The following is a 13,472-nucleotide window of genomic DNA, read 5'->3' as shown; positions in this document are numbered from 1 at the left end:
GAGCCACCCGTTAAAATCTACGCTAAAAATCTTCCATTCCGAAATCCGAAAAATTCCGAAATCCGAGAAGTGTCTGGTCCCAAGGCTTTCGGATAAAAGGTTGTATACCTGTATCCTATTTGCCGTATTCACATGAAGAACTGTTCTGAATCATTTTCTCGTTGCTGATAAATTTGAAAGAGTTTTGTTTAATCAGTACCAGAAGGAGAAATTGTAATGGATAATCACCAATATATCATGAGTCAAAAAGTTATATTTCATTAGAAAGTCTGACGAACTCCATTAATTCTGTCTATATTTTCTTTTCTCTTCCATTTGTTCACCATAAATTATTGTTAATGTTCAATAATAAACATGACATTTTTACACTTTTCAGCTTTCGTTTTACTTCCAGTTACCTCCAATCCAGTGAGTTGAAATTCAATGGGTAAATCTCTCAGCTGTGCTATTCCATGCTCTTGCAATGCTGATTCCGATGAGTCATCCAAAACAGAGGTAAAGAACTGATTTGCTTCATCTGTCTCTATTTTCTTGAATTTGGAAATAAATTAAAATCAAATCAAATTTGTAAAATCCTCATTAAATTTTATTACTATAGATATTTCTCAGATTTAGATTCCATGTCATTCTTGAATAAAATAATAGTCATAGATGTTCTGGTTTTATTAAAATAGGGGTGTTAAAATGCCATAGTAGTTAAACCCCTTTCTCACGGGGCGACTTGACGCAAGAGTTAACCAGAGTTGAACATCGTGGGAACCTCTTGCGATAACCGTACTGCATTTGTGGACCACCGTGGACCACCGTGGCGTTAACGGCAGGTACTCGTGTAACTTGGTGACTCGGGAGAAAATTCAAACAAGCTTGAACTTCTACAAGAGTGACTTGTACACTTGTGGTTGAACATTGCAACATTATATGCACGTAGTGGCCAGTGCGATATCCGCACTGACTCTTGCGTGTACCGTGGGAACTCCTGCGAACGGTGAACCCGGAAGCTGGACAGAGGGGACAGAAGGTGAGTAAAAATTGTCTTCTGTGGGATTGAATTTAAAAAATAAAGATTTGCATCCGCATATGGACATCAACTTATTCATGAGTTATGTTAATGAGATTCAAGAAAATAACTATAATCTTTAAAAGGAACTTTACTGAAAGGTCCTGCATTTTTATGGTCCGTGAGAAATTTTTCACATGTACTTCTTTGAGAGATACAGCTCGGAGTCCTCGCCGACCAGCGATCGATGCCTTTCCAAAGCAGGGTCCGGAACACTACCAATCAATGTTCTCCAGAGACCCGTGTAAAGGAGTGAACTGCACATGCTGGTTTAAAACGAAGACAGACACAAAAAGCTGGAGTAACTCAGCGAGTCAAGCAGCATCTCTAGAGAAAAATAGGTGATGTTTCGGGACGAGACACATCTTCAGACTTAATTCCGATTAGGATGTCTGAAGAAGGGTTCCGATTCGAATCGCCACCTATTCTTTTTCTCCAGAGATGCTGCCTGACATGCTGACATACTCCAGCTTTTTATGTTTTTCTTCCCAGATCTGACTTACCTGCTGAGTTACACCAACATTTTGTGTCCTTTTGTGCGTATTAACCAGCATCTGCAGTTCCTTTAGACATTACCTAACTTCAGATTTTAGAAATATAGCGCGGAAACAGGCCCTTCGGCCCACCGAGTCCGCGCCGACCACCTATTCTTATACACTCCAGGGACAATTTTACAATGTTACCGAAGCCGATTAACTTACAAACCTGTAATCTCTGGAGTGTGAGAGGAAACCGGTGCACCCATGGTCAGGATCGAACCCCGGTCTCTGGGGCTGTGAGGCAGCAACTCTACCACTGTGCCGCATGTAGTCAGATTTAATAAATTTCTGGTGTTGCTTCCAAAGACAGAGGCACTTATAATATTAGATCAGAATTGCATCTTTCCGCTAATAGTCAATTATTAGTCAATTAATAATAGAATCAATTATTGTTGGTGACATTTCACCTACGAATATCAGACTATTTTCGCAGAAGTAAGGGCCAATTAGGCATAGCAAAAGGTATGAACACTTTTAAACATTTTGTTCCGACTATTTTGTCAAATGCAAATACAGGGAGAATGATCAAAGTGCTCACATGGCTCACTTTTAGAAGCGTTCTGAGTTTAAATGTTCCGTGTATTCCTTCTTAAAGTATAAATTTTTGTGTGGCCAGGGGTGCGATTGAGAACAGCTGGGAAAGGGCTGAGGGGGCGTCATGAATAACAGCGTTTCCCTGGCCATATTATGGCCCATTCCCCAACCGTAACATTAATCAAGCTGTCTAATTCCGCCTTCACACCATCCCCCTGTGACATGGGTTAGTCATCGCTGGGCGGGCTGTAGGCCGAATGGCCTGCCAACGGGAGTCAGAGACTTGACACTGAGATCCATTGTGCAGGAAGGAACTGCGGATGCTGGTTTTTACCGAAGATAGACACAAACGCCACCTGTTCATTTTCTCCAGAGATGTTGCCTGACCCATTGAGTTATTCCAACATTTTGTGTCTGTGTTCACTATGAACATTGAATTATTTAATTTTAGGTAACTTACACTCTCTCTCTCTCCCCCTGCCCCACCTCCTCCTGCCCCCCCCCCCCCCCCCCCCCCCCCCCCCCCCCCCCCCCCCCCCCCATGCAGTAAATGCCGGTTAACCAGTCCAAAGTTTGCAACGCTGGTTCCCTCTTGGGATCACAATATCCCAAGCCAACAATTGGCCTATCAGGGAATCAAATATAGACATAAAGTGCTGGAGTGACTCAGGGGGTCAGGTAGCATCTCTGGAGGAAAGGGTTAGGTGACATTTCGGGTCGGGACCCCTCTTCAAAATACCCTGCTGAGGTCATCTGTTGTTGGCCCTGATTTGTTCCGGTCTTTTCTTGCTTCCAGTTCCCCCCTACAATCATCCCGAAGAAGGGTCCCGACCAAAAATGGAATCTATTCCTTTTCTCCAGAGATGCTGCTTGGCCCGCTGAGTTACTCCAGCATTTTGTGTCTAACTTGCTGATTCAGACAGTTTTTGATTTACTCTGAAACACACGTTGGAAATTTAAACTTGGGCGCAACTAACATCGTCTTACTACCGTGGGAACTCTTTAACTCAGCGGGCAGGCAGCAGTTAATTGTTGCTCCTTTCAGTTTCCCAGGGGGTCGGGACGGGACTGGAGTTGGGAGGGAAAGGTGGGGGAGTCGAGGGAGAGCAGGGGGAGACAGATGGGGGTGTCTTCATTTACTGGCGGCGGGTGTCTGTCACTGAAACAGGCAGGTGAGATTTCACATCCACCTTGTGTGTGCCTCTCTCTCTCCCTCCCTCCCTCTCACACAGGCTGAGAGACTCTGCCTTTGCGAGAGTACGTCTCTTTCTCCCCCTCACCCACACAGTAAAGACCGAGTAACTGTGCTCACTCCATCTGTGTCTCCCACATACACAGTAAAACTCTTGCTTTGTGTGTGTATATACCAATTCAACCAAGGGAGGATATTTATAGTGTGTGAAAAAATAGTGACATCATTTGTGCCACGTTATGATTTAATTACACTTGACAGTTTACAATGTCATTCAAGATTTAACGGGAAAGCTCGGGAGACGGACAAGTCACTCGCACAAATAACAGAAATGCCGAGTACCGTGGGAACTCTTTTTCTACCCCCCTGTTATATCATGTGATATCATGCTAGACCACGACCACTTCACTCTGGCTACATCTTGCGTCAAGTCGCACCGTGAAAAAGGACTATTAGAACGCATCCTTGCCGAGCACCAGTGTTGCGGATTATCGTAGAGGATGATTTGTCCTCTATCCGTACTGATTGAGGTCTGTTGATCAGGAAGTTGAGGATCCAGTTGTAGAGATGAGTGCTGGCTCCAAGTCCCGCATGTTTGGTGATGAGCTTGGATGGTATACTGGTGTTAAAGGCAGAGCTGTAGTCTATGAATTGGAGTCTCACATAGGTATCTTTCTTATACAGGTGTTCCAGGGATGAGTGTAGGGCCAGGGCGATGGCATCGTCCGTGGACCTGTTCTAGCGGTAGGTGAACTGCAGTGGATCAAGGACTTACACGCAGCGGTTGACAAGATAACTCATGGTAAGTCAAGTTTATTTTCATATGCACAAGTACGATGAGAGAGTGAAATATAGCACAGACAACACACAAATATATAAATTGTATATAAATTGCACATAAATTATGCATGACAGTGAAAAGGAAAATACTTTGCAAAGGAACAGGAAATTAATGCAAATCATAACTAGAAAACAAATCCATGATAGCGCAAGTGGTTGTCCGCAATATTCCACTACCAATGTAGTATTAGGATTGTGCAGGTCGGTTCAAGAAAGATGGTTGTACAGAAGTTACTGTTCCCGAATTTGGTGGGGTGGGACGACAGGCTTCTATACCTTCTGCCCTATACCAGCAGAAAGAAGAGGGCATGGCCCAGATGCTGGTGATCCATGAAGATAGTTGCCGCTGCCATGAAATGCCTTTGATGGTGGCTCATGGTGGACTGTCCAGTATCCACCACTCTGCACTGTCTTGTGTATTTCTGTGCGTTGGAATTGCCATACCATTTGAACAAGAGAATATAGTTACAAGACTGTCAAATGATCAGTTAGAATTCAGCTGTATTGGAACACCAATGGAAGTAAATTTCTAGAATTCACTACCCAAGGGAGTGATGGAGACTACATTGCAGAAGATTTAAGAGGAAGTTGATAAATATTTGAAAGATCAGGAAAATTGGCAATGGGAACTGACACTGAAAAGATCGGGGTAAATCAGCCATAATTATAATGACAGGGGATAGTAGCCTACTCCTGCTCATATTTTCTCATGTTCTTATGCTATAATTTTCTAGCTACAAATCTTTTTTTTCTGTTTTTGTTGAACGAAGGTGAGTGAATCCTGATCAAACTCAAATCTGTGCATGCTGAATATGTCACAGGTGCATAAGTGCACATCATGACACTGTCAATGCTGCCTTCCATCAACTAAAACACACTGCTGAAAGAGATCAGTGGGGCAGGCAGCATCTGTGGAAAGAAATGGATAGAGGATCAAAGCTTACATTACTTTAGTCTTGAGAGTAGATGAACCATATTTGCTGTATTTCTTATAGCCAAGATTTACCTTGACAATTCTCCACGTTGTTATGTAAATACAAGTAACATAGACAGTACTGGGAACACTTGGCTCGAGGTATGGAGGATAGTTCTACAGCAATATAGCAGGGTTGTGGTTGAGCCCTATTCACTTTTCTGTGAATTCAATCATTTCCTGAAAATTGAATCAGCTGGAGGTCCTTGGGGCATCAATCTATTTATCTTCTATCTATCTTCTATCTTTCTATTCTATTTTTCCCCTATTCTATTCTATCTTCTATCTGTCTTCTATCTATCTATTTCCCTATTCTATTCTATATTCTATTCTTTCTATACATAATTAAAACTCTGATCTTGTGCTCTTCCGGTTTGTGCAAATTTTCTATTAGTGTAAAAACAGTATGCTATAGCGCAACCATTTTTCGCCAGTTCACTCGCCGTTCTCCTGTGCTGCAAGTGCAATACGTTTAGTTCCGAAGGTTGGTAAATTGTAAAAGTTAGCGAGGTGTAAAAAGCTTAAAATCTGCACGTACGGAGATCGATCTCCTCTCCTGCCAGTCAGCATCTCGCAGATTGGTCTGTTCTCCTGTCACTCCACGGGACGGTCCGCTCCGTCAAGCGTCATCGCGTCTTTACTGGAGCTGAGTGACGCTGTGGATGGCTGGAGGTCTCCAACCTGACAATTTTAAGGGGGACTGGGACGGGCGCGGGAGATGTCGCCAAACGGAACGCGGGGACTCTGATCCCGGCGGAGAACGACCAGCGCCTGCTGTGAGTTCCCATTGCACCTCCAGCTCTAGCCCCTTCCCCTTAGGTCCCCTCACTGGCTCCTGCCCCCCCCCCCCCTTCCCCCATCCCCCATGGCTCTTCCCCCCTCTTTTCCCGAGCTCTCTCCCCCAATCCCCCCCCTCCCACATCTCTTCCCCCCACAATCCCCCCCCTCCCACCACACACCACGCCCCCACACATCTCTTCCCCCACCAATCCCCCCCACACACCGCTCTCCCACACCTCTCCCCCACACCACCCATCCACCCCCTCCCGCCCACACATCCCTTTCCCCCCACTTCCCCCCCCTGCCCACCCATCCACCCCATCCACTCCACACCACACCACGCCCCCACAGGCCTCCCCACACCCCCTCCCCCACAGCCACCACTCCCCCACCCACACACACCGCTCTCCCCACACCACCCTCCCTCCACACCCCCCACAACCACCCATCCACCCACCCATCCTCCCACCCACCACCCCCCTGACCATCCTTAAGCTTGTGTTGGAGCGCCATCCCAAGCCAAAGGCCCCCCCTGTCCACCCGTCACCACCCAGCATCCACCCGAGACAGACTGCACACTCAATGCCTTCTATATGATACCTCACACACTGAAAAACCCTGTTGCATCCCTCCACAGGCCTCCCCACCTATGATGTTAATGTTGACCCAGTACAGGTGCCACACAGCATGCTGGCATAAACTTTGCCCAACTTATGGAAAACTTTGCCACTTCTGCAAACGCAGGAATCATTTTATTCGTTGTTGTCATTCATTTGGAAACAGAGTACTGACAAAGCAATCCGTCAATCTGCTCCAACACGAGAGCAGGGATCCAGAGCCTTCCCATATGGCTCCCACCCAAGCTGTTCTAACTAACGAGGACATACGAGAATCTTGATGTCAACATACATTCTTTGTCGGATTTGTCTCGTAAACATCAAGGTCCCATGGTCACTCACCTCATTAACAAAATGAATGTTATTGTTAAACTAGACACTGGAGCTCGTTGCAACGTTTTATCCTTATCTGAACTCAATAGGATTTGAAAAAAAGAGATCATCAATCACACGGCTGCCACTCTACTTCCATTTGCAGGTGGTGCAATGCACCCTATCGGTCAAGTTGAGCTGCGATGCTATCTTGATTCATTTGTCCACAGCCTGAGCTTCGTTATTGTCTGAGAAAATGTACCTTCTCTGCTGCGCATTGATGCTTGTAACGACCTTCAGTACATCTGTCTATCAACTGTCTACAACATGTAGCTTCACTCAACAAATCCTGACACAATATAAAAGTCTGTTCGACGACAAGCTGGGCAGGTTACCTATCAAGTACATAACCACGACTGACCCGGAGGTACTCCCAGTTTCGGATTCCCCATGCTATGCAGGACCATGTACAAGGTGAACTCGACAGAATGGTGACTATGGGTGCGATTGCCCCCGTCGCTGACCCATCGGATTGGGTCTCAACCATGGACGTAGCAACAAAAAAGAATAAGGAAGAAATACTGATTTGCATCAATCCTAAAGATTTAAACACAGCCATTAAGCGACCACACTATCACATGCGCACAGTGGAAGAGATTGCAGCGCAGCTGGGCGAGGCGACTGTATTCACAGTACTAGATGCCAACAGTTATTTCTGGCAGATTGCCCTAGATCACAACTCCTCCAAGTTAACCACCTTCAGCACATCCTTTGGACGGTGCACATTTCTTCATATGCCATTCGGCATAAGCTCTGCTAATGAAGTATTTCAATGCACTATGGAACAATTGTTTGCTGGCTACCCATGCTCCATCATAGTTGATGATATCCTTCTTGCTGGACAAACTATTCAAGAACATAACGCAAATTTAAAAACGTTTCTGGACCGCGCTAAAGAAATCAACCTCAAGTTAAACCCTCTAAAGTGCAAATTCAAAGTAAATGAGGTGAACTACGTAGGCCATGTGTTCACTAAAGATGGCCTCAAACCTGATCCATCAAAAACCATTGCTATCAACGAGTTACCAGCACCCACAGACGTGCTCAGCCTGCAGATTCCTTGGCATGGTAAATTAATTAGGGAAATTTATTCCAATCTTCAGTGAACTATCGGCCCCATTGCGCCAGATAACCCACAAAGACACTGTTTGGGCCTGGCATGAGCAACAGCAGAGGGCGTTTGACACTTTTAAACAACAGATGTCTTGTGCCCCCACTCTTGCCTACTTTAATGCTAAATTACCGGTCACACTGACTTGTGACACCTCACAGTACGGTTTAGGAGCAGCTTGCCTCCAAGATGATGGTAACAGCAACAGGCCTGTTCCTATACTTCGCGCACCATGACAGACACGGAACAATGCTATGCCCAGATTGAAAAGGAGCTGCTAGCGGTCGTTTTCGCACGCAAGAAGTTTAATGACTTTCCCTTCAGGAACATGGTCACGATTGAGACTGACCACTAACCCCTGATCAGCATCTTAAACAAACCAATAAACACCTCTCCAGGACGCCTTCAATGGATGTTGCTACAGCTTCAGAAGTATGACATTGTTCTGACCTACAAACGTGGCAAAGGCATGCACCAGGCTGACACCCTCTCGCATGCTCCTCGAAAGCCCTGCAAGGGTTCACCCACACCAGATGATGGTTTTGTGGTAATGACTGTTTCCTTTATTCCCTCGTCCTTCTTGGAGGACTTGGTAGCCCACACTGCCGCTGACGATACCTTACGATCGTTCTCCTCTGTCATTACTCGCGGTTGGGCCTGACAAACAATACAATCTACCACTTCCAGTTCGGCCCTTCTTTGCCGTTCGTGATGAACTAGTACTACAAGATGGCATTATCGTAAATGGTCACAAGGCTATAGTTCCTGACTCTCTACACAGCAAGTATTTTGATGCTGTCCATGTGGGACACCCAGGCGCCCAGGAATCCTGCGCAGTGCGCAAGTTTGGCACATCAACAAAAGCAACCGCATCGCTCTCACCCGGTTCCTGCCCTTCCATGGTCCACAGTGGCGACTGACATATTTGAATGGCATGGCAAACAATACCTGGTTCTTGTAGACTCGTATTCTGGTTGGTTTGACATCGATTTTCTTAGTAGCCCCACTTCTCATGGGGTAGTTCAGAAGTTGGCACGCCATTTCTCCGACCACGGAGCACCATGTCAACTACTATCTGATAATGGCAGTCAATTTACCAGCCAGTACCTCAAAGACATTGCTGCACACTGGGGTTTTCGTCACATCACCAGCAGCCCTGAATATCCTCAGTCAAATGGGCTGGCTGAACGTGCCATCAGGAGTGCCAAACAATTAATGGAACGATCCCACAGAGCGAAATCAGATGTGTACCTGGACATGCTTATCCTGCGCAACATCTCCCGCAACCCAATAATGGTTCACCCGCTCAGCGTCTGATGTCAAGGCAGACACAAGCCACATTGCCTGTGGCGAAGCAGGCACTAGTTCCGCATGTGGTCCCACCATCAGAAGACTAGTCTAGATTACAACAAAAGCGCGACATTCGGAAAGGGTGGCATGACAAAACGAGCAGACCGCTTCCACCACTAGCCAAGGGACAAGTGTGTCTGCAAACTGACAAAGATCACAACTGCATCGGTGTAATTTCTAGAACTGCCTCCGAGCCACGTTCATACTTGGTCAATGTCGATGGCAGCACGTACAGACGTAATAGACAACATATCCTGCCCGTGAAGGAGACAGCGCCACCTCCGTACGATCCTGACCGCACAAGTGTACTTCCATCCACATCCAGCGGCATCGCCCCGAATACACCAGCACGACAACCTGTTTCTGATCCGGTTACTTTCCCGATGGCTACGCCGCCTCCACCAGTGCCAAAGTCTCCCGTTTCGTCCCCGGGAATGCCGTTTCAATCTCAGACACTTATTTCACCACCGAGTGTATCACTGGTGACGGGAGGAGATGGACTGTACCGTACGCGTGCTGTTCGTGTTTGTAATCCCACCGTAAAGTACCCGGGCTATGTTTGAACTTCCTCCAGTTTATTGCCACATACTATGTGTGCTTTATGTAGTCGGCAGTATACATTTGCATTTAATTTTTTGTAGTACTCAGTAGTTTTGTATTTGCATTTAATTCTTTAAGATGGAGGATGTAAATTAGTGTCACTCATACTAGTGGTCCGCCCACAGGCTTATTAGAGAGCACTCTCTCTCTCTCCCTCTCTAGCAGACTAGCAGTATGCATCTGGAGATGAAAACACCTTGTGTTTCCTCTACATAGTTGCTAATAAGACTATGGATTCTAATCACTATGTGTGAGTCCGATGATTTACAACGCCACCCAAACACCCACCCCCCCCCCCCCCCCCCCTCCCGCACTACAACCCCTTTGCACTCCTTTTCTAGTCCTGGCACTTCTATTTTGGAGGAACAGTTTTTCTTCCATTTGAACACAGATTGGGGCATTTTTCAAAGGCAGAGTGAAATTCTTCTGTGCCACATTATAGCTTCTGGCGTTGGGTTATATGTAAGATTACTGTAAGATTCAATTTCTATGTTAGTATAAGATGAAGGGTACTGAGAAGTTCACAAATCCTTAATATAGAAACACACAAAATAGGTGCAGGAGTAGGCCATTCGGCCCTTCGACCCAGCACTGCCAATCAATATGATCATGTCTGATCATCATAAATCAGTACCCCATTCCTGCATTCTCCCCATATCCCTTGATCCCATTAGCTATATCTAACAGACATGATATTCGCCTCCAGAAGAAAAGCTGGAAGTATTGGCTGTGGGTCCTAGGGGCCAGCTAGGCCCCCAGTGGGGTCCAGGGGCATCACCCTGGTGGGGGTTCAGGGGGCAATGCCCCCTGAAGCTACCGCATTTTCAATAAATTGAAAGGGATTCCCCAGCGTTCTGCTGGTAGTTTACATAACAGAAGCAGATTTTTTCTAACACATAACCAGTAAAATAACCTCCAAAAGATAAATATTTCATGAAATAATTTTCATACAGCTAAAAAAATCTTTACAAAAAAATTTACCTGGAATGTCTTTGCCTAGCACTGTGTGCAAACAGCACAGAAAAAGTGATTGATAAACCTGACGTAAGTAACATTACCTAAACTCTAGTTTGACTTCCTCTTTACCTGACACTTTATTTTTGTAAACTTGCTCAACATAGCTTCCCTGTATTTCTTTCTTGCCAATTGAGGTGCTAACATTGTTCCTTTCTCTTGTCTTCTTTTTGGCTGCAGCCATCTTCTGCTTCAGTTCAAGATTTGCTCTCTTTGCTGCAAGCTTCTCATTTGTTCTCAGTACTTCCATGTATCGTTTGTGTGCACATCTCATATTCTTCACTAGATTTGGGTTCACTGGATCATGATACAATACAATATTTATTGTCATTTGAACCTCAGTGAGGCTCAATGAAACTCTTTCTACAGCCATACAAACAAAAACGCTTCCCACTAGACACACAACCAATTTAATTCACACAAGCATCCATCACAGTGAACCTCCTCCTCACTGTGATGGAAGGCAAAGTTTTCTCTCTCCTGCACTCAATTTTTCTCCCGATGTTGAAGCCCGATGTTGAAGCCCCAGGCGGGCGATGGCAAGTAGCACGGCCATTTTATGCCGCGCCAGACGATGTACGGCCCCGCTCCAGGTCTAAATGTCACAGTTGGAGTCCCCAGCGGGCGTTGGAATGTCCCGCGGCCATTAAAGCCGCGCCGGGCGATGTACGGCCCCGCTCCGGGTCATCCCAACCACGCGACACGGGCTGGAGAAGTTGCGTTGCGGGAGCTCCGGAAAGCGGTCTCCCGCCAGGCACCCGCGAGCTCCCGATGTCACAGTCCACAGAGGTTGCGTTGCTGGAGCCTCCGAGCTCCGGAATCGGGCCGCAACAGCGAGCCACCACCGCTCCCCACGCTCTGAGGCATGCCAGCCCCACAATGGTAGGTCCGCAGCTCCGCGACTGGAGCCCCCAGGTCGTTCCGGCTGGAGGCCGCTCCATGGTGCTAGGCCCCAACGACAACGGAGACCCGACAGGGAAATGGTCGGGTTTCCCGTGCAGGTAAGAGATTTTTTTAAGTTTCCCCTCCCCCTCCCCTCCCCCCCAATTCCCAATATAAACAGAAAATCACCAGAAAGGGGAGGGCGTAGCCGCTGCCCAGAGGTAGGGCCCCGCGTCTCTCTAACCCCCACTATCATCGCCGGTGCCATTGCTTTTCCAGTCGCAGCTCCATATGGGAATCACAAAACACTGTTGTGTTCATTTATTTATTTTCCCCGCAAGAGAGGAGGGGGGGGGGGATCAGCTCCCCGCATCCATGACCCCCGTCTTACCTGTCAGCGCGTCCTCATCACCCCGGGCCAGCGCTCCCGTTCGTGGTCACAGCTCGCATGATGCCGCCAGGTTGATCTCAGCAGCAGCCAAAGTCGTTGTCTTCCTTTTGCCCACGGCCTCCCGCGTGTTCCCCCTGTTATTGGCTGACCTTGCTGACTTCCATCATGAATCACAAGCTTGCCCGCCTCCAGACTGGTACCACCTTCCCTCACCCTTTTATTTTACGATCTTGCCAACTAAATTGTGTCAAAATCGGACACAAAAAATTGCAAAATTCTGATTCATTGTTAGGAAAAGAAAAAAATCGGAATTCCGATTTAAATCGTAAGAATGTCATGCCTGATCTATCTCTCTCTTGAAAACATCCAGTGAATTGGCAACCACTGCCTTCTGTGGCAGAGAATAACAGATTCTCAACTCTCTGGATGAAAAAGCTTTCCCCATTTCAGTCCAAAATGGCCTATCCCTTATTCTTAAACTGTGACCATTGGTTCTGGACCCACCCAACATCGGGAACATGTTTCCTGCATCTAACCTGACCAATACCTTAAGAAGTTTATGTTTCAATAAGAATTCCCTCTCATCCTTCTAAATTCCAGTGAATATAAGCCTAGTCGATCCATTCTTTCATCATATGTCAGTCCCACCATCCCGGGAAATAACCTGGTAAGCCTACGCTGCACTCCCTCAATAGCAAGAATGCCATTCCTCAATTTAGGAGACCAAAACAGCACACAATACTCCAGGCTTGGTCTCATCAGTACTGTGTCAGTATGTCACTGACACACCAGATTAAAGCATTTTTGATAGCAAAGATCATCCCATGAAAAAACATTCACCCATTGGTTTGCCCTTCCAGAAGGATACTTATCCATTGACTTGTTCTTTGAACAAGCCATCTCCTGCCATCATGTCATCAAGACAACACGTCAATATGAAAATATCTGAGTTCCCAGGCAACAACAGCAGAGTAAAGGGGCTGACCCACTGTACGAGCTAAATCAAGAGCTCTCCCGAGTTTAAAAAAAAATCAAACTCGTAAGCACGTAGAATGTACGGAGCTGGTACGTCGGAGCTCGGGACATCTCTTAGCGGCTCGTAACGCTAACGGCAGGTACCCGGGAAACGCAGTTAGCTCGGGAAGACTCGTGAAGATTTTTCAATAATGTCCACGAGAGCCCCTAGTACCTACGAGCGGCTATTACCGTAATTCTCCGAG

The 13,472-nt window shown here is 46.5% G+C and overlaps 1 protein-coding gene across 1 annotated transcript in view; it reads right to left on the bottom strand.

The window, feature by feature from the left end:
* LOC129704367 (protein CC2D2B-like) overlaps window positions 1-13,472 on the bottom strand; it is a 244,759-nt gene that overhangs the window by 208,641 nt on the left and 22,646 nt on the right. The window contains exon 9 of the mRNA XM_055647454.1: window positions 399-530. Within this exon, the coding sequence (XP_055503429.1) occupies window positions 399-530 (132 nt within the window). The remainder of the gene's footprint in view (window positions 1-398; window positions 531-13,472) is intronic.

The sequence above is a fragment of the Leucoraja erinacea genome, chromosome 15 (assembly GCF_028641065.1).
Source record: "Leucoraja erinacea ecotype New England chromosome 15, Leri_hhj_1, whole genome shotgun sequence".
In the NCBI taxonomy this organism is placed as follows: domain Eukaryota; kingdom Metazoa; phylum Chordata; class Chondrichthyes; order Rajiformes; family Rajidae; genus Leucoraja; species Leucoraja erinaceus.
The sequence above is the reverse complement of the archived record's forward strand: the minus strand, read 5'-3'. Positions and strand labels throughout refer to the sequence as shown.